This window comes from Typopeltis vanoorti, chromosome 2, assembly GCF_054136105.1.
Source record: "Typopeltis vanoorti isolate ZY-2024b chromosome 2, IOZ_Tvanoo_1.0, whole genome shotgun sequence".
In the NCBI taxonomy this organism is placed as follows: Eukaryota; Metazoa; Arthropoda; class Arachnida; order Uropygi; family Thelyphonidae; genus Typopeltis; species Typopeltis vanoorti.
The window spans coordinates 88,565,838-88,589,039 of NC_143550.1; the positions used below are offsets into that span (position 1 = coordinate 88,565,838).

At 35.1% G+C, this 23,202-nt stretch overlaps 1 protein-coding gene across 1 annotated transcript in view; it reads left to right on the plus strand.

The window, feature by feature from the left end:
- The window catches only part of SMC1 (structural maintenance of chromosomes 1), a 551,991-nt gene that overhangs the window by 218,012 nt on the left and 310,777 nt on the right, over positions 1-23,202 (plus strand). The window contains exons 11-13 of the mRNA XM_090412308.1: positions 1,395-1,472; positions 6,602-6,813; positions 13,229-13,397. Coding sequence (XP_090268434.1) covers positions 1,395-1,472; positions 6,602-6,813; positions 13,229-13,397 — 459 coding nt within the window. The remainder of the gene's footprint in view (positions 1-1,394; positions 1,473-6,601; positions 6,814-13,228; positions 13,398-23,202) is intronic.

Here is a 23,202-nt window from a genome sequence, read left to right on the forward strand (position 1 = left end):
ACCTACTCTACAACTCTCTGTTTCCACCAACTACAACAAACCGTAACTACCATCATCATCTACTGTCAACCACTTAGTATTTTCACAGACAATCACAAACATCCATACCCACAGCAGGATTCGAATTCGCAGCCTTTTGGCTGGAGAGCAGATATGCTAACCACTTGGCCATCCAGGCTGGCACGTTAAATTATGAAAGCTAAAATTTTGTACATGCAACAACTAGTAATCTGTGGTTCCTGTTTGACTCATGCATGCCACAGCTTAGAGAGAGAGAGAGAACATTATTCGCATCCTCATATAAAATTCACAGTGGAAGTTAGTAAGGAGGGTAAACTAGTCTTCAACAGTTGCTTTCTTGATTTCCTTCTGGCAGTCTTACTATTTCTATCGTAAACTAACCTTCACCGACTTTATATACTACATAATTCAGCTCATTTTCCTTCCCAAAAGCTGAGCATTATAAAGAATGTATTAAACTAGAAACTCGTAACACCCAGAATATTATGCTCAAAAAAAAAATAATAATAATTATAAATAAATAATAATAATAGATCTGTGATTCCTATACACCAGCTCCAAGAAACTGTATCAAGAGTTTTAATTCCTTATATCTTTAACATTTCTCTACCTGTTTCAAGAATCTTAAAGAAGAGCAACTTGATACCAATAATCTTTTCAGTTAATAAACTGTCATATTGGCTACCTTCCTCCAATGACTGATGGCATCCAATTATCTTTCCAGGCACTTACCAAGTTCCATGCTATTGTAATTGTCTTTATTTTAGATAGACTGGTCATTCTATGGACAAACGAATAGAGAAGCATTAATCTTACATTGCTGGAATCTTCTATTCGCCAACTCGATTACGTCATCGATGTTGCTTTAAATACGAATGTTTATTTAAGGAAAGTGTCAAAGCTTTAGTGCACTGGTTAAATCAAGATGATTGTGTATCATTTCCAAAAATATAAGAGTCACATTCTCTTTAGTCATCACCTCTTTTTAGCATTATATTCATATCTCAATGTAGTGACATCATATGTACATGTAATATCATTTCAAATAACCCATTGTCAGCATTTCACTTTGTACAACTGTTTCTATACTGAAGATAGCCTGTTAGTTACAGCCAAAATATTTGTATATAAAATATTATCATTTCTTGTCTTGTACATGTTAAAAGTATATTTATTATCACACAGGTGACTCTGAAAATGCATAAATGAAATTTTGTGCAACAGGCTAGCCACTATAATGAACTATCCTGGCATTCCCATATCAGTTTTTCATAATGGAAGTTAACTGTATAATATATTTACTTCTATCCATGTATATTTGCATATTGGTTTTGTTATCTGGAAAGGCAAATAATTTGTTTTTTTAAAATTAGGTCGATAAACATGAAGATTCCAGGAGAAGAAAAAAAGCAGAAATTGTTGACCATTTTAAGAGGCTCTTTCCTGGCGTAGTAAGTGTTTTAAGAATTGTCTGTTGCTTTTTCATTTACCCACAAGTGTCTTTTACTATAATAAATCCTCAAATCAGAACTGCTTTATATCCTGCAATAATAAGCCAGTCCCATTTCCACTTATTTTAAAAGTGAGCTACAATATTTCTTTTAATAGCAAATTATTTGTAACATTGTATTGATTACAAATTAATAAACTGTTATTTTAATTTATTGTGGCATGAATAACTGTTTAAAAAATATTGAAATAACCAATTAGAATTCTTTATTGTTTGTATTTAATTAATTAGAAGAAACACACATATAAACCACAGTGAAAATTATTTAATTGTAAATATTTCATCCTAAGTATCTTAGGACATCATCAGTACAGTATTTAAACAAAAATTAGGAATAACATACAGTTAGGGCGCATGATTACAATAGAATCTCATGAAAACGTGCATAATGTGCTAAAGTAGTACAAAAAAAAAAAAAAAAAAAAAACGTTAATTATTTAACACAGTTTTGTATGATAATTTCCCATACTTTAGGAATAGTAAGAACGTCGTTGTGGTTTAGGTTTGGTCTGTGTAGTAGGGCTTCAGAACTTTCTTTGTATAAACGTTCATGTTTAAATAAAGATCTATGTAAAAGCTTAGCCTTTTCCCAATGGAACCTATGTTTTGGATTTTCAATTCCGTATTGAGAGAGGCCAGATTTCTGCGGTTTAAGAAGGTGAATGTGGTCTTGATGTTCCGAGATGCGTTTCTGAACAGACCTACCTGTCTGTCCAAAGTAAGATAATTTGCATGAGCATGGAATCTCATAAACACCAGGTAACATCAAGGGTGAGAATTTGTCCTTAGGAGAAGGTAATAAGTAAATTTGGTTGATAGGTTTGTAAGTAGTGGCAAAATTGTATTTCTTCATAATTTTAGAAAGACGTTCTGAGATGCCTTTTTTTTTTTTTTTTTTTTGTACTACTTTAGCACGTTATGCACGTTTTCATGAGATTCTATTGTAATCATGCGCCCTAATTGTATGTTATTCCTAATTTTTGTTTAAATACTGTACTGGTGATGTCCTAAGATACTTAGGATGAAATATTTACAATTAAATAATTTTCACTGTGGTTTATACGTGTGTTTCTTCTAATTATGAACGCACCACAGGTTTCGTTATTAAAAAGTGCTCTTTCATCAAGACAATGCACCGTCCCACGCATCAGCTGTAGCAATGGCACAATCGCACGAAAAAAAAAAAATTGTTTGTATTGTTTTGCTTGCCTGGTTGGATGAAGGAATAGCATATCCACTGTTCAATCAAAAGGCTGTTAGTTTGGATGTTTGTCAATGCTTTAGGTTGTTGATGATTGCCTGGTGTGAAACCAACACACTTCTTATTGAACTTGAAAAAGTTCCATGTTTGGTCTCTGTAACATAGTTTTTAGATTATCTAACCCTTACCCCCCCCCCTGTCCACTCTACAAATGTATTTTAGGTTGGCAATATTGTGAGTGGGATTACCATTTAAAAATAATAATAATCTTCTGTTTTGTAGCTGAATTAAAACTAGATTTGAATATAGATCTTCGTTTCATTCATAAGTTTTTTCATTCAATTTGTAAAGCAGTGACATTCAAATTGATACACAATTCTAACACTACATATAAATATTTTATTTTCAATTATTCTCTATCAGTTTAATAATGAATCACTAGCGATATCTGTTTTCATCTTGAATAAATTGGATTTGACTGTTAATGAGTACATCTGTATTTTGTTGCTATGCAAGTGTTGTCTTTCTTCCTCTGTATACCAAATACAGCATTTTGAAGTTCTTTTGAGCTAATTTACAACATGATTTTTCCTTCTTCTTTTCTCCCTCTCCCCACAACCTGTTGGTTGGTGGGTAGCATTGGCTATTGATAGTTGCCTTCTGTTTTTTGCTGATAGTTTGACTATTTGGCAACTTCGTCCATTTTTGATGTCACTCATGTATTGGGTTCTTGGTTTCCTTCTACCAGGTCTTCTCTCTATCATTCCCTCAATGAAATTTGTAGTTCAGTCTGAGTATCCTAATAGGTGTCCAATCATGTTATTTCTCCTTTCTCTGACATATGTAGTATGCTCCTTTTTTGATTCTACCTTTCTTAATGCTTCTTCATTTGTAGCTTTTAATGTCCATGCAATCTTCAGCATTCGGTGCGAACACCTTATCTCAACTGCTAGAAATCTTGATTTGTCTCTTTTTTTGTAGAGTCCATGTCTCTGATCTTTAGATGGCCACACTCCAGACAAAGCTTTTAATAAAGTGCTTCTTTATCTCAGTGACATACTCTTTGAGTTAATGTTGTTTCTTTTATTGTTAAATGCCTATTTTGCTTGTGCCATTCTTGTTCTCACATCTCTTTCACTTCTCCCATCTGATTTTATTAGGCTTCCTAAGTCAGTAAATTCTTTTACTTGCATTAATATTTTCCCATTTCTTGTGACATTTATGATTTGCTTTCCTTCCTTGGTACATTTCATTATTTTTTATCTCATTGATTTTCATCTTTCATCTTTTCATTTAGGAGTTTATTCATCTCTGCAAGTAATTCTTGCAGTTTTTTTCATTTTCTACTCTAAGGCCATTTTGTCTGAAAATCTTATTGTATTATAAAGCCTGCCATTGATTTTTATTCCACTATTGATATTTTATTTGAATTCCCTCAGAGCCTCTTCAGTGTAAATATTAAAAAGTAATGGCGAGAGTCCACACCCTTGTCTAGCACCTTTTCTTATTTTAGCATGTTTTCCTTGTTTTCCTGTGACTGTGGTTTGATATTTATATAGTTGATAAATTAGTCTTCTGTCATTATAATCTATTTTCAGACTTTTGAGGACTTTGAACATTATATTCCAGTCAGTGTTGTCAAAAGCTTTTTCTACATTAATGAATGCTGAGAGTATGGTTTGTTTATTCTAAATTCTTTTTCTATGATCAGTCAGAGAGTTAGCATAGCCTCTTTTGTCTGTCTCCTGTGAAGCCAAATTAGTCATGAGGTAAACGTTCTATTTTTCTTTCAGTGCAGCAGTAGATAATTCTAGTTAGGATTTTAAGACTGTGGGTAATAGACTTAACATATTGCGATCTTTGCTTATACTTGGGCTCTGGAATTGCTACCATAATGCTTTTCTCAAAATCTATTAAGATTTCTCCAGTTATGTACATTTGATTTATCATTTTATATAGCTCACATTTTGATTCTTAAAAAAATAATTTTTTTTTTCTCCTTCTTCCTTCCAACTAGGAAATTCTTAACCATTTTAATTGCTTTATATTAGCTGCTAAGCTGGAGCTTTTTAGATTATCTGTTATTGTTTGATTGCAGTTCTGTAATTCTGTACTGAAGATGCCTATGAAACAAGGTGAAATTTCTACAAATACAGGGTGTTCGGGATAAATTTGACATATTTATAATTAATTATATTTTTCCGTAAGTTACATGTATTAACACACACTTCTCTTCATTTAAAAGTTTGGACCCTTCTTCATTCATATACAAGATGTCAGAAAGGATGGATAGCTGGAACCCACCTGAATCATGGAAGAGAATAACTTGTATCATGATGATTCGTGCCCGCCATCAAAATAAGGATATTACGACTGCTGCCCAATGCTCCCTGAATACAGTAAAAACAATCAGGCATGAACTAGAGACTTGCAATGGTGACTACGAGGATGTAGCAAGAAGAAAGATCCCTAGCAGACGATCTGATTGCGTTCGTACAGCAGAATTCCTCGCAAATCTGCAGGAACAGGTGTTGAAGAACCCTGGCATTGGAATTCGGGCTTTGTTCGTGGAGTTGCTAACTGTAGTCAAGCCCTGGATAACAAGTGTAGCCAATGGTAGGCCGTATGTATGGCAGCAGGATTCGGCCCCTTGCCACACCTCTGGGAAAAGTCAAAAATGGTTGTCTTAAAATTTCTACGACTTCACCAGTCCAAATGTTTGGCCTCCAAACTCCCCAGACCTTAACCCCATGGATTATTTTGTATGGGGCGCAGTTGAAAAAGACACCAATCGCACTTCCAGTAATACAAAAGCCCAGTTAATGGATAAAATTAAAACAGTTTTTGCGGCCCTTCCCAGGGAGACTGTAGCATCAGCTTGTTCGAGGTTCCGAAGCAGAATTGAAGCTGTGATCGATGCTAATGGTGGTTATTTTGAGTAAATCTTGTTGATAGTATTGTAATTAACTCTGCCTGTAATGTTTTTTTGTCAATTCATTAAATTTAATAGATACAAAGAAGATTTTCTTTTTCCTTACGAAACTGTCAAATTTATCCCGAACACCCTGTAAGTTTAAAATGAGCTTTCCTCCATTTTTATTGTTAGGCATTTTCTTTCTTCTTTTTTTAGAGGGTGAATAGCATAAAAAAACAGAACTACAGTATTTTATGGATGACAGCCTTTAATATTGCAAAATAACTTGTTGTTCACTTCCTTCTACATTCTTAAAGGTATGAATGAAAGTAAGAATCTGTCAGTCTCCTATGAATTTCTGATTTTGAAATTTGAACATAGTTAAAACCTCATTTACTGATAAGAAAGTTAATGCAGTATATCATTTGAAGGGGTTTTCACAAATTCTGTTTGATACGGCTAAACAGCTGAAAGACTGTGCTTGAAATAAATCACTCAAATTAGGAATACCTCTTTTCGAAAGTTTCTCTGCTTTTAATACAAAGTTGATACTGCTAATATCTCAAATAAGTCACTGATTAGGAGTAGGTACTTTATTCTTCACTTTTTTTTTTTATGTCAATTCCACATACAAATAGTTGGAAACTTATAGCTCCCTTTAGTACTTTGGATGGAGTAAGGGTCAGGTAATTTAGGAATCCATCTATAAAGACAAGATTTCTTCAAGCTACCTTGGGTATCCAATAAATAAGGTGTTGTTCTCACACTGGACAAATGAATATCTAACAACAACAATAAATACTCACGTAACAGTAAGTTTCTCTGTTTGGAGAGTAGAGGTGTTATTCACTTAGCCAACCAGACTACCTAAATATGTTCTAATCAATCATGGTAATATTCTGAAATGCACTAAAATGCATAATCTCTCTTGCTTTTTTCTCTTCCCCTTCTCTAGTATGATCGTCTTGTAAATATGTGTCAACCCATTCATAAACGATATAATGTTGCCATTACTAAAGTGCTTGGTAAAAACATGGAGGCTATAGTAGTTGATACAGAAAGAACTGGCCGGTCATGTATTCAGTATTTAAAAGAGCAGATGCTGGAAGCAGAGACATTTCTACCTCTTGACTATATTGATGCCAAACCCCTAAAAGAAAGGTTGAGGTAAGTGTTTTTTTGGATGCAAATAATTCACTTTATCTATCTCTGCTTTTCATGCATTCCCATGCTTTTTATATTTTTCTTTAAAGGATTGTATGGTTATAGCATTTCCTGACAAGAATTAATAATATAAATTAAAGATGCCAAGAAATTATATTCTTGGTTAATCCTTTATCCAAGTGTAAGCAAATGACTTCATGTCAATTGATAATGCGAAATTATTAGCCTCTATATGCAAGTAGCCCAGTCATGAAGATGGTTCACTAGCAAACTTAGCTTAATGCTTGGATAAAGGATTAAACAAAGAAGATAATTTCTTGGCATTTTTAATTTTTAGTATAACCAAGTGAAAGAACTTTGAGATGTGTCTCTAATCCTAAGTTATTTCTAATGTATATGGGAAATAAATGTTTTCTGCATTACTCCAACTTTGGTATCTCTTCAGGGTCTGGCTTCTACTGATGGTAGCTTGCTTCCAGAGTAGATAAGTTCTGCTTGGTGGCTGGTCTTTACCACCAGGCCATCTGGTGTGAGGTGGAATCTAACAAGATCAGATACATAGTGCAGACTGTTCTCTACATAGTCTGCACTATGTATTTACAGACCTGGTGGATATGGTGGATTTGTTTCTAGTGACAAAGAAATGCAATACCAGATAAAGACGATTGGCACGAAAAGAGTAATCATAATGGAGCACTTGAATTATCCAAACATTTATTGGGTAGCAGTAAATCTCACAAGAAGAATGAAACTGAGTTTATTTAGCTGTTGCAAGACAACTTCCTCAAGCAGCATGTGACAGGAGGAGCTCAAACTCAAGAGTCTTAGATTTGATTATAATGTCAAATGGAGTTTTGGTTAAAGTTATATGTATTCTGCCTCCAGTTGGTGACAATGATCATGCGGTACTCACTTGCTAAGTTTATGAATGTTCCATTCAGAAAAGGTTACATGCTTGAACTACAAAGCTGGAAATTTAAAAAAAGGTAAGAAAGCGAAAGAAAACCATGTGCATAAGGATTGATGTTCACTATGAAAATTATAAGCACAGGCCAGAAGAGTCACAACTGACTGTTGTACAGAAAGCTGTCTGAGCTTGAAAAGAAACTGGCTCTATTACTAAAGACAACCCTAAAGAATTCTGTTGTTATGCTGCAAGTAAAAGAAAGAATGAATATGAAAGAATAACCGTACTGAATGTGGATGGTTTGAGGTTGACAGATGCAGAAGAGGTTGTTCAACTAATGAATACCCATTTTGATAAAAGCTATCAACCTGGTAAATACAGCATTAAGCTCTCTGCTACCTCTTCACTGGATGAAGAAACTCAGGTGTATGAGGATTCAATATTAGTGTTATTGCACAAACTGAATAAGAATTCAGCAATCGGGACTGGTGGGATATCAGCATGGATGCTAAAAGAGCGTTCAGCTGAACTGGCTATTCCTTTGACCAGGCTATATAATTTGAGTCTCAGAACAGGAAACATTCTGCAGGAGTAGAAAGAATGTATGGTAATCCCATTGCATAAGGGTAGTGCAAAAAAAAACAAAAAACAATGTATTCAACTATCAACCACTCAGTATCTCAGGAGTGGTGATGAAGATTTCAGAAAATTTGGTTAGAGTTTGCATTCAGAAATGGGTTGACAGAGAATTTCTACTTTGCAATGAACATCATGGGTTTACTAAGAGAAGGTCATGTTTTAACAACTTGCTCACATTCTATAATAATGTTACCATTGAGCTGAAGAGGAGAATGGATATACCATGATACTTTTGGATTTTTGCTAAAGCTTTTGACAGAATACAGCATGGATGATTGATATATAAATTGGAAAATATGGGATTGCATTATAAAATATTAGTGTGGTTAAGATGATGGCTGACTGACAGATATCAAAAAAGTGGTATATGGGGCATGTGAATCTGCATGATTTAAGGTATCTAGTGGTGTACCACAAGGATCAGTCTTTGGTCCACTGTTATTAAATCTGTACATTAATGATATCAGGAAGGTTTTGATAGCAACATACAGCTATTTGCTGATGAGGCAAAGTCAGGTAGGTAATCATGAGTCCTGCTGATATGCAGAACTATTTGAGTGGGCTTGAGTTGTATGCATATGAAAATAGCCATCAGTTCAATGTTAATAAATGTAAGGGCATGCATTGTAGTGATCAGATATCCAGTGTCAGAAATAAACAGCTCTCCTCTACTTTCAAATTTAATTCTGTATCTACATACTCAAGGCCTCTCTTCCTACACATCCTAGCATCATGCCATATGCCAAACTGATCAGCCTAGGGATATTGGAGTTTTGGTAGACAGGAAGTTGAAGTTCAAGGTTTGTATAGCAAAGATTGCAAATACAACTTAGTGAATAATTGCGATGCTGAAACGAACTTTTACATATAAAGATAAGAATGTCATTTTTCCTCTTTACAAGGCCCTGATAAGACCTCACTTGGACTATTGTGCACAGGACTGGTCTCCTGGTTTCTGTTAAAAATCATATGAGAAAATTGTGGAATACTGATTATGAAGACAGATTGAGGATTTGTAGATTGCAGACACTAGAAAGAAGCAAACAGAGAAAGAGGGGTGATATGATTGGGACGTACAAACTTCTGAAAGGGTCATACAGGATTTTAGTTGATCCAATTTTTCATTTTATGGAAGATGGGGAAAGGATGAGAGGGCAGCCTTGGATGCTGAGAATACCTTCAAGAAAGGGGTAAGATGTAGATCTTTCTCTCATAGGTGCTAAGCTGGAATGGATTGCTGTTGGATGCTGTGTGTACAGTCATTGTGAAAGATTTCAAGAACAAGTATGACAACTGATGCATGTAGTATGGAGTGGCTCTATTAGTCCCTGACTCCCTGGAGGTCTCTCTCTTAATAATAATAATAATAATAATAATAATAATAATACCAATATGTAGTTGGAATATTAGCATGTATGCTAAAACACCACAGGAATGGAAAGAATTTATAATAATTCTGTTGCACAAAGGTGGTGCATAGGGTGATATGTCCAATCTATCAGTACTGACCTATCAGTATTATCCCTGATGTGGTGTTAAAGATTTCAGAGAAGTTGCTAACTTGCATACAGAAAGTGATAGATAGACAAGCTATATTTTGCAAGGATCATAGGTTTACTAAAGGAAGGTTGGGTTTAGGAATTTGCTCATATTTTATCGAGGTGTTACGGCCAGTTTGGATAAAGGGAATGGATATACTGTGATACTGTTGGATTTTGCTAAGGCATTTGATAGGATATCACATGAAAGGCTGTCATATAAACTGGAGAATATTGGTTTGGAATACAAACTCTTGATGTGGATAAGTGAATGTTGACAGATATCTAGAAGTGATATACAGTTGATGTGAATCTGCCAGATTTAAGGTGATAGTGGTGCACATCTGGGTTCAGTCCTTATACGATTGTTTAATCTGTATATTAATGCCATTAGAAAGGATCTTATAGGTGATGTTAATTGTTTGCTGATGATGCAAAGCAATCAGTGATGTAACTGATATCCAGCACTTACAGAATGATTTGAATAAACTGGAAATTTGGGCAAATGAAAATGGCTGTCAGTTTAACACTAGTAAGTGTAAAGTTATACACTTTGACATGATGTGATTTCCAATGGCATATTATATTAGTAGGGTTACAAGAATCTGATGAAACTGGTATAATTGTGGATAGGAATTTGAAGTTCAAGGGTCACATAGCAAAAATTGCAAATACAACTCAGAGGATAATTGTGATATTGAAGTGAACCTTCACATGTAAAGATAAAGAGGTGATTTTGCCTCTTTACAAGACATTAATAAGACTGTACCTGGACTGCTGTGTGCAGATTTGGTCTTCTGGGTTCCAAGGGGATAAAGAAGCTATGGAAAGGGTACATGGAAATGTTAACAAAAATTATATTGGAATTATGGAATTTTGATTATGAGGACAGATTTCAAGTATGTGGACTACAGATTAGTTAGCAGAAGAAAGAGGGAGGGATGATAAGATAGAAGTCTCTAAATTTTGAACAGGTGTTATTGGATATCATCTGCCCCTCCATGGGAGAGAACATGGGGGCATCCATGGAAATCAGGTTTGCTTACAGCTAAGAAAGGATTAAGGGCTAGATTTTTCCGTCACAGAGCAGTGAGTGAGTGATTGGAACAATTTGTCTGTTGAAGTAGTGAATGCATTAGTGTGAATGAATTTAAGGGATGGTATAACAGCTGGTTTGGGTGATGTATAGCTTTCCTTGATGAGTTCTTGACTCCATGGTGGCCTGGGATAATAATAATATCCAGAAAGATAATTTAATCACTCAGATATTATTTACAGTAAATATATACAATATCAGTAGCAAACATTTCTACGCAACAATGTAATCATATACATTAATAATTGTTTCACTTTCACATACTTTCATTCAAATTAAACTGTGCAATAAATGAAAACCATCTTTAGATGGTTGAATTTGAGCTAAAAAAAAAAAAAAACTCATAAAAGACACAGGCATAGAATAAAATCATACTGATTCATCACAAAACAGAATTTCAAGCAAAACCTCAGACATTTATCAGTATAATAAATGTCTGAGGTTTTGCTTTTTAGCTGCTGTTAATTCTCTGTGGGTGTACAAAAGCAGTGCGAATAAAATTATTATATTAATCTCTGTACTGAAATCACGTGTCAAAGTTTGTTCTTAATCACCCATTCTTCCTTCAATGAGATAATTTAAATGAAAAAAAAAACTAAACAGTCCATTCATCTAGTAGTAGGTTATATTCATCAACAACACTACTACTTTCATGCAGAAGAAGAGTTTGTACCTAGCATAGCAGAGGCACATATATTAAAATAGTTTCTTTCATTCCCTAAAAACAGGAAATATCTACAGTTTGCTTTTATTAATTAAAACAAAGAGATTCTGCTAGAAACGCTTTAAAAGCAGCAACATACCAGTTTCCTTTAACAGAATATATTTTTTAACATAGCAAAAACTTAATTTTTGACTTTTCTTATACCATCTTCAAAATCAGTTCCATGAAACAAAAGAATTTATTTTCTGTTTCAGAATTGCCCTGCTATGAGCAATAGGTGGTAAGTGTGGCAGTTGTGGTACACCTATCCTATGGACAGGCAAAACGTCTTTATGGGATATGAAGCACTTTTTTTTTTCTCCATATTATAAGAAATCTATAAACTACAGACTACTTACATAACTGTATTCTTAGCTGTTGGTCTCCACCACCCATTAATTGCAGGGCAGTAAAAGGCAGTCACCATATCTTTCATTTATGACATAGTGACCTCCTTTCAGGTATGTTGCCATGTTAACATCGCCATTAGATAGCACTATTCTGCTGGAGTAGTTCACCAAATGTGAACAATGTTTGAGTATGGATTTTAGCATTACTTGCTAGTAAAACTGATTTTAGAGTTATGGATATTTTCATCTTTTATAATAGTACGCTTAGAATAACATTACTGTGAAACTCAGAACAGGATTTTCTGTAATTTGTTAACATAGTGTTTGCTAGTGTACTGTTGTATAATCCAATCTTTTCTTCTTTGTGGTTTTCCATTCGAGTACCTATAGCCAAGACTTTCCCTCATAAATCACAACAAAAACTGCATATGATTAAAATCCCAACCAACTAGGCTGTTCCTTAGACTGTTTTCAACAAAAACTTTCGACCATGGGATACACTTGTCATCTAATGAAATCCAGAATGTTGCACAACACTGAATTCTTCAAAAATCTGAAAAATAGACATTCTGTCCATAAAATGCCTTTTAAAAAATAATTGCAATACATGAAGAAAGTTGGATCGCTAATGTGCCTAAAACTTGCCATTTCTATGAACTGCTGAAAGTTGAGTATTCCTTCTGTTTTTAGAGATGCTTGAAATAAACAACGGGTGGTGGGGGGGTCTATAAAAATCAGACAGTGCCTAACCTAGTGTTTCATGAACAACTGTGGAAAGTTGTGTTCCTTCCCTTAGTAGTTGATTTGTATCCAAACAAAAACTTTATTTTATTAATATGGATGACACATAGCTGCTTTTTTATTTCCAGTTTTTTTGTTATGCTACTATTGCCTTTTGCACATAAATCCCCATACGTGTTGGTATGCACAGTGATTTTGACAGAATAGGATGGTTAGTCCTTATGCTTTTGTTGTATATATCACTGTCATTTTACTTCGTAATGGCTGATGCACAAAACATTAACATGCATGTGCACAATTTGCTAATGAAGTTTAGTAAAATTGCAGTTGTTGAAATTAAAATCTGTTTATCTTTCCAATTATATTAAGCATATATTATTACTGCCAGGTTAAAAAAAAATATTAAAAAAAAGGTTAATAATTCTGCATTGTTTTTCATTCTAGAAATATTCAGCAACCTCGCAATGTGAAGTTGCTTTATGATGTTCTGCAGTACGATCCTCCAGCAATAAAGCGAGCAGTATTATATGCTACTAATAATGCCCTTGTTTGTGAAACAGCAGAGGATGCTTGCAAAGTAGCTTATGAACTTGGTGATGGGAAACGTTATGATGTAAGTTAAATTTAGAATAGGTAAATTGCAATTTATTTCTCTACACTTTCTTCAACATTTCAAAACATAAAACAAAGTAGTATGGTTTCTGGCTAGTTTCAAAGTAACATCATTCCTGCTGAAATGATTAATGGAGTTATTTATTAACTTAAATAAATTTAGCTGGTAATTAATTATATCACAAGTAAATAAAAACTTCAGAAACCATAATTTGTGGTCTTTTAAAACAAATGCCAAAAACTTTCTGTATTCCTTGAATAGCTGATGATACTGGTCTGTGGATTTTCAAACTTTGTGTTATGTTTGTTTTGCCACTATATATTTATATATATTTTTTTTTTTTTTTTTTCAGAATTCATTTTTACTCGGTTGGAATATTATGAAAAACCTTGAATGACTAATACCGAGAGATAAAAAGATGACAAGATATATTTAAAAAGATACTACTAGTTTACTAGTTTCGTTGAATAGATCAACATCCTCAGATATCACAATCAAAGAAGTATATAAAAAATTACAGAGACTTAAAATTGTAATAACAGAACAAGTATAAAAAAGACAGTAGCGTGTTTGAAAAACAAATGCGAGGATGAGTTCCAAACAAATGTATACCACGCGCTGTCGCGAGTGCGCCAGTACTGAACAGAAGCAACGTGTGCATCAGAGAGATTGTAACTCAGGCTGTTGTTGATATGAGAGGAATCTAGAGAAATTTCCCTGGATTCAACAATCTTTCTTTCGAGTTCATCATAGCACACACGGATGTTAGAAGTTTCAGTCCAGTTTACAATGTGTTGGCGGCCTTCTGTTAGCTGAAAAGCGAACGTGGCTAGAGAGAACGCTAGCTCTAGTCCTGTTATAGGAGATATCTCTACAGTGTTCATCCAAATGTAGAAGGATGGATTTAGCAGTCTGCCCATAGTATGGCTTTCTACAATCACACAAATTCTTGTACACTCCTGGAAACTGAGTAGGAAGATGTTTCTGTTTATGTTTGCTAAGTAATGAACGAAGTTTTGTAAGCGTAGTGAAGCAAGTTTTGAAGTTAAATTTCTTGAGAATCTTGGCCAGTTTTGGTGAAAGAGAACTGATGTAAGGCAAGGAGATGAAGGCTCTTGGGGAAGAGGGATCTTCAGAAGTAGTTGAGTGCCTGGTTGAGTTGAGTTTAGCGCTCTCTCTAGCCACGTTCTCTTTTCAGCTAACTCAGACGAAGGCCGCCAACACATTGTAAACTGGACTGAAACTTCTAACATCCATGTGTGCTATGATGAACTCGAAAGAAAGATTGTTGAATCCAGGGAAATTTCTCTAGATTCCTCTCATATCAACAACAGCCTGAGTTACAATTTCTCTGATGCACACATTGCTTCTGTTCAGTACTGGCGCACTTGCGACAGCGCGTAGTATACATTTGTTTGGAACTCATACTCGCATTTGTTTTTCAAACACGCTACTGTCTTTTTTATACTTGTTCTGTTATTACAATTTTAAGTCTCTGTAATTTTTTATATACTTCTTTGATTGTGATTCCTGAGGATGTTGATCTATTCAACGAAACTAGTAAACTAGTAGTATCTTTTTAAATATATCTTGTCATCTTTTTATCTCTCGGTATTAGTCATTAAAGGTTTTTCATATATATATACACGGTGCTTAAGGGTCAAAGCTGTATAACTGTGACGGGACCTCCACATAGCCTTTAAAGGAATGCAGAGAACCGACCAGGGCTTCTGGCCTAATGTCCAGCCCTCACCTTCTCGTGGTGCACCCTGTTGGATATCTACCTGGATAGTGAACGAACAAGGATGGGCTTGCAATTTGGGATTTAGCCGACCAAATTGTATTCTTATTGGTTAAATCAAAATAAAAAATGATGGTACAACATGACAAAATTTCTTGCCAGCTGGGGTGTCGCCCAGTTAAACAAGCCCCCCATTGTTTTCACCAGGGAACCAGGGCGAAAAGTCAGTTACTGGAACAAATCTGAAAGCACACCCCAACTCGACATCACCAGAGTTAAAGATCAGTACTATCAACATAAGAAGCCTGAATGGCAAAGAAATGGAGCTAGCTGAGGAATTAGATAAGTACCAGATCGACATAATAGGGGTGACTGAAACAAAAAAGACAAAAACTGGTGAGATCTTTCTGAGCAATAAATACAAAATGTTATATTCGGGCAATGACAATGAAGGAAAAGAATGAGTAGCCATAGTATTCAACACAAAATATGAGGTGCCTCATGGCACCTCATATTTTGTGTTGGCAGGTGCCTCAAGTAGAGTGATGTGGACAAATATGAGAATGGGGAACTGGACAATGAGACTTATTTGTGCCTATGGTCTCACAGAAGGTTCTACTAAGGTAGAAGTGGAGGAATTTTTTGAGGCTTTAGAAAAAGCAACTGACACAATGAAAAAGGAAAAGTTGGTCCTTGTTGGGGATCTGAATAGCAGAGTAGGAAATGATTGTCAGACATACAAAAATATTTTGGGAAAATTTGGAGAAAAGAGCAAAGATAATAATAATGGCAAATACCTGTTGGTTTCTACTCAGGACATGGACTGGTTATTACTAACACCATTTTCCAACATATAAATGTGCACAAATTCACATGGAGAGGAGAGGCAAGGAATAAGAAGAGTCTCATTGACTACGTTATTTTGATAGTGATGTTTTCTCGCTTGTGCAGGACACCAGAGTGTACAGAGGATTTGAAATTGGAAGCGATCACTATTTAGTCTTGAGCAGGATAGAATTGAATTTCATATTGAAAAGAATAACATGTAAGAAAGTTTTAATGCGAATAAAGTTGAGCAGCTCTCAGATGTGAACTATAAACTAAAATACACAAAGATTATTGAAGAAAAAATGAAAGAGTTTGAGAACACAATCAAACCTTGGAGATTCAGTGGCAAGCCTTGAAGAAAGCCCTAATTGATTCAGCTAGAGAGGCATGTGGTGAAGTTGTCTGCAAGGATAGAAAAATTAGAACTCCATGGTGGACACAGGAAGTTAAAGAGGCAATGAAGGAAAAGAAGAAAGCACATCAAAAGTTCCTGGCAAATAAGTCAGGTTGTGCTCTTAGAGAATACAGAGACAAATGTAAGAAAGCGAAACACTGTGTAAATCTAACTAAACAAAAGTTTTGGGAGAACTTTGGCAAGAACATAGAAAATAAATATCAAGAAGGCAGTAAGATATTCTGGAGGTTGTTGAAGAAGCTTAGAAATGGAGGAAAGAGAGCTGTAAAAGGAGTTAGAGATGATAACGGTGACATGAAAACTGGAGAAAAAGATATCCTTGAAGTATGGAGTAATTACTTTGAAAAACTGCTAAATGAAACAAGTAGTGATGACAGCACTGTGGTAAAAAACACTGACCCGGCATACAGTCAGGAATACATATCCATACTTGAAGTAGAAAAAGCCATCAAAGGCTTGAAATGTGGAAATGCAGCAGTAGTAGATAATATTTGACCAGAAATGCTAAAGTATGGTGGTATAAAAGTCTTGCAGTGGCTGCACTTCATAGTTCAGAAAGCCTGGACAGAGGGACGAATTCCCGAGTCCAGGATTTTTATATATGGGCACTATTAGAGCACAGTAGAGCTCTAATAGTGCCCATATATAAAAAGGGAAATAAAACTGAATGTGAGAATTACAGAGGTATTTCCTTACTGAGTGTTCCTGGCAAGATCTATGCAAGTATACTTGAGAAACAGTTGAGAAGAATTGTGGAAGTAAAGCTTGGTGAAGAACAAGCTGGATTCAGGCCAAATAGAGGCTGTCAGGATCAGATATTCACTTTACAACAATTAGTCGAGAAAGCATGGGAATATAACAAAGATCTGTATTTAAGTTTGGTCGATCTGGAAAAGGCATATGACAAGGTACCAAGAGAGAAGCTATTCAATACGCTACATTTAATGGTGTCAATGGGGCATTATATCAAGCAATACTTAGTCTGTATTTGAGTTGTAATTCAGCAGTTAGAATTGAAAGAAGTACAGGGAGATGGTTTAATGTTAAATCTGGTGTGAGACAAGGATGTACATTATCCCCTCTGTTATTCATTATCTATATGGATCACATTATGAAAGAAAGTGGTATTAAACATGATATCAGAATTGGAGATGCTAATGTCAGCTCTTTGCTTTATGCAGATGTTGTTATACTTCTAAATAAATCCACTACAAGTTTTCAAGATTCCCTGACTAAATCGAATAACTGTTGTAATAGATATGGTATGAAGGTCAGCATTACAAAGACAATGAAAATAGGTAGAATTGTTGAAAATATCAACTATGTTGTGAACAGGGAACCTGTGGAACAAGTAAAACATTTCAGCTACTTAGGCACAATTTTTAGTGAAGATAATAAATTAAATATGGAAATAGACAACAGAATCAACAAAGCTGGTTGGTAGGAAGTCAATTGAATAAATTCATGTGGAATAAGAGAGAAATTAGTCGGAACACTAAATTAGCTGTATACAAGACAGTGTTCAAACCAGTTTTAACTTATGGATCTGAGAGCTGGGTCAGAAGTAAAACATTTGACCAAAAAATAGAGACCGCAGATATGAGTGTCCTGAGAAAGATTAGAGGCATGAACAGATGGCATCGACGGCAATATCATATTAAAAACGAGGATATTAGGAAAGAACTTGACATTGTCAACATCCAGGAATGCGTTTGCAGAGCTAATCTCAGGTGGTATGGTCACTTAAACAGAATGGGCTAAGAAAGATTAGCAAAACAAGTGTTCTCTGCCCAGTTGGCAGCAAAACGACCCAGAGGAAGACCAAGATATAGGTGGATTGATACGGTACAAAGTGCCTTAGACGATAGAAATATAAGATCTGATAATGTTGGAGTCTTGACAAGTAACAGACTGATTTGGAGGAAAATTGTAGATTGGAAGTTAGTAATGATGTAATTTTTTTCATGTACTACTGTCATATCCTGTACACCCCTTGAGGGCACATGTCAGGAATTTGATGATGATGATGATATATATATATATATATATATATATATATATATATACACAGTTGACTCTCTCTATAGCCAAGATCACGAAAACATATTCAGTCACTATAGCCTACTATTGAAATGATCCCAACAAATTCTAATAGGTACAGTACTATGCTAAAATAAATTAACTATAGTGTGCTATCCATTTATAAGAAAACCTCGTATAGTGGGCATAATAGATTTGCTTAAGTATGATCATCTGTAATAAGGTTTATAGATGTCAGGGACAAAAGGAAATTAGCAGGTTCATTATTTCACCTGTATAAAACTAGTCTATTTGCATTGTGCTGGCGATGTGTCATATTTTATACTCTTCTAATGAAAATGAAACCAGCACTCTCCTTACTAGGCGCATTCTTTCCCAGTGGCTCTCTTTGTACAGAGAAATATGAATACATTCAGCAAATGAGACACAGATAATTTGCCTCTCAATTGAACTGTAATGAAGGAGATGTCAGGGTTTAATCTTTGCAGTTTTAAGGAGATTTTATGACTCTTCTTCCCCACCCCCCCCACTTCCACTCAAAAAAAAAAAAAAGAACACTTCAACATAACAAATTCATTGCCATGCTTTATTCAGTTTGGTACTTTAATGGACATAAGACATTTGCAAAGTTTTATATCTAGGACACTTATAAAAACTAACAAAATTTACTGCAAAAATAATCTCCCACCTATACTTTTATTTTGCGTCATGTAAAACTGTTGCTTCCAGGGGTGAATTCTCCGTGCTTGCTGCACAAGCTCATTACTTGAGAAAGAAGTAATATTTATTTGTTAATAAATGCATTCATTTATAAGCATTCCATTTAGGCTTTTATTTTTTTAGACAGAAGACATCTTAAGCTTGCACGGCAATAATTGAGCTTTGTGTTGTGTATCGAAGGCCGATTCTTGCTCATCTAGTCAAAGCTACCTTGGCTTGCTTGGTTGTGGGAGCTTCCAGGTCCTTGCTGCAGCACTGTGATTTCATTCGCGCGCATAGCCATTTCCACTTCCTTCATGTCGTCTTAAACACAGGCCATATGCAGTCAAAGTAGCTGTAGCCAGTGAGCTTCAGCCAGCCTTTACAAGTGTGCGTGTTGCTTGGGAAAATTAAGTTACAACCAACTTTTTATGACGATGTTATCGACCAGTTCATAAAGAAGAACCATATGGTAGAATTTGTATTCAAGTAGCTAAATTGAAAAAGATAGAATATCATTTATAAAATAAATGTTGTATTTGTATGACTAAATGTACTTAAATTTCTAAATATGTAGTTTTAAATGGTCAGTAATTCATTATTCCGCTAATCAGACTTCAATCACACCTCTCACTCACTCCCTGAATGATAACAAGAGCAAGCGTGAATTTCAAGACCAGCATTCGCCCCTGGTTGCTTCTATAATGATTCCCCTCATCTGGAGAGTATAAAGTGTGGTGTGCAGATTTTCCTATTTTGACCTAACTAGGAGAAATGCAGAAATGTGATAGGACAAACACACAATATAAGTTTATTAGAATTATTATTGCAACTCTGTTCTTTGCAGACCGTGCTTTGCAAAAAATAAGATTGAAGAAAACTACAGGTTTGCATAGAAGCAGATATAAATCATGAGACTACCTAGAATTCGCATAATAGTTGATGTCTATGTTTATTTAAACATTTATTTTTTTCTTTGTGCATAATGCTACTTACATGCAGTATTACTATACCAGAATACTCAGTAATAGTAATATCCTTATTATAATTACACCAGCCATTTCTTATTTTTGTACCAGTAACCTTAAACATGATTTTTTTTATATGCTATAATTTGATTTCCTTTCGCATAGAAAGAATACTGATAATGGTAATTCTTCACCCACACACACCAATTTGGTTATAAAGTAAATTATACTAGAAAGAAATTTTTCACACAAGTGAATGAAAACTAAAGTACACTGCTTAGAAAGAGGTCAAAAGACACCATAGTGTGTGGAACAGACAGACATGGTGCCCACTTTAAGATGTAGGAACTCCTTTCGCTGCGATGATCACAGCAATCCTACAGGGCATACTTTTCCCAAGCGTATGATAGCAGTCAGTGGGAATTTTGGACTATTTGGACAACAGATGTTAATTGACCTCAATTCGGAAAATGCCTAATTAATTTCACTCTGCTGGCATACCGCCCCCCCCCTGAGATTAGCTATGCTAACACATTCCTGGATGCTGGCAATGTCAAGTTCTTTCCTAATATCCTCGTTTTTAATATGATATTGCCATTGATGCCATTTGTTCACACCTATAATCTTTCTCAGGACTCTCATATCTGCGGTCTCTAGTCTTTGGTCAAGTGTTTTACTTCTGACCCAGCTCTCAGATCCATAAGTTAAAACTGGTTTGAACACTGTCTTGTATACAGCTAATTTAGTGTTCCGACTAATTTCTCTCTTATTCCATATGAATATATTCAATTGACTTCCCACCATACCAGCTTTGCTGATTCTGTTGTCTATTTCTATATTTAATTTACCATCTTCACTAAAAATCGTGCCTAAGTAGCTGAAATGTTTTACTTTTCCACAGGTTCTTCATTCACAACACAGTTGACATTTTCAATGATTCTGCCTATTTTCATTGTCTTTGTCTTTTTATTGCTGACCTTCATACCATATCTATTTCAACAGCTATTCAATTTAGTCAGAGAATCTTGTAGACTTGTAGCAGAATTATTTAGAAGTATAACATCATCTGCATAAAGCAAAGATCTGACATTAACATCTCCAATTTTGATATCATGTTTAATACCACTTTCCTTCATAATGTGATCCATATAGATAATGAATAACAGAGGGGATAATGTACATCCTTGTCTCACACTAGATTTAACATTAAACCATCTTCCTGTACTTTCTTCAATTCTAACTGCTGACTTACAACTCAAATAAAGACTAAGTATTGCTTGATATAATGCCCCATTGACACCATATAACTGCAGCGTATTGAATAGCTTCTCTCTTGGCACCTTGTCATATGCCTTTTCCAGATCGACAAAATTTAAATACAGATCTTTGTTATATTCCCATTCTTTCTCGACTAATTGTTGTAAAGTGAAGATCTGATCCTGACAGCCTCTATTTGGCCTGAATCCAGCTTGTTCTTCACCAAGCTTTTCTTCCACAATTCTTCTCAACTGTTTCTCAAGTATACTTGCATAGATCTTGCCAGGAACGCTCAGTAAGGAAATACCGCTGTAATTCTCACATTCAGTTTTATTTCCCTTTTTATATATTGGCACTATTAGAGCTCTACTGTGCTCTAATAGTGCCGATATTAGTCAGTGTTTTTTACCACTGTGCTGTCATCACTGCTTGTTTCATTTAGCAGTTTTTCAAAGTAATTACTCCATACCTCAAGGATAGCCTTTTCTCCTGTTTTCATGTCATCTTTATCATCTCTAACTCCTTTTACAGTACTCTTTCCTCCGTTCTTAAGCTTCTTCAACAACCTCCAGAATATTTTGCCACCTTCTTGATATTTATTTTCTATATTCTTGCCAAAGTACTCCCATGAATTTTGTTTAGCTAGTTTTACACAGTGTTTTGCTTTCTTACATTTGTCTCTGTATTCTCTAAGAGCACAAGCTGACTTATTTGCCAGGAACTTTTGATGTGCTTTCTTCTTTTCCTTCACTGCCTCTTTAACTTCTGTGTCCACCATGGAGTTCTAATTTTTCTATCCTTGCTGACAACTTCATCACATGCCTCTCTAGCTGAATCAATCAGGGCTTTCTTCAAGGCTTGCCACTGAATCTCCAAGGTTTGATTCCTGTTCTCAACCTCTTTCATTTTTTCTTCAATATTCTTTGTGTATTTTAGTCTACAGTTCACATCTGAGAGCTGCTCAACTTTTATTCGCTTTAAAACTTTCTTACATGTTATTCTTTTCAATATGAAATTCAGTTTTATTCTGCTCAAGACTAAATAGTGATCACTTCCAATTTCAAACCCTCTGTGCACTCTGGTGATGTTTTCTCCCTGGTGTCCTGCACCAGGAAGAAAACATCACTATCAAAATAACGTAGTCAACGAGACTCTTCTTATTCCTTGCCTCTTCTCTCAATGTGAATTTGTGCACATTTTTATGTTGGAACATGGTGTTAGTAATAACCAGTCCATGTCCTGAGTAGAAATCCAACAGGTATTTGCCATTATTATTATCTTTGCTCTTTTCTCCAAATTTTCCCAAAATATATTTGTATGTCTCACAATCATTTCCTACTCTGCTATTCAGATCTCCATCAAGAACCAACTTTTCCTTTTTCATTGTGTCAGTTGCTTTCTCTAAAGCCTCAAAAAATTCCTCCCCTTCTACCTTAGTAGAACATTCTGTGGGACCATAGGCACAAATAAGTCTCATTGTCCAGTTCCCCATTCTCATATTTGCCCACATTACTCTACTTGAGACTGACTGCCATTCAAGAAGATCAGCCTCGTATTTTGTGTTGAATACTATGGCTATTCCTTCATTTCCTTGATTGTCGTCATTGCCTGAATATAACATTTTGTATTTATTGCTCAGAAAGATCTCACCAGTTTTTGTCTTTTTTGTTTCAGTCACCACTTATGTCGATCTGGTACTTATCTAATTCCTCATCTAGCTCCATTTCTTTGCCATTCAGGCTTCTTATGTTGATAGTACTGATCTTTAACTCTGGTGATGTTGAGTTGGGGTGTGTTTTCAGATTTGTTCCAGTAGCTGACTATTCGCTGTTCACTCTGATTCCCTGGTGAAAATAA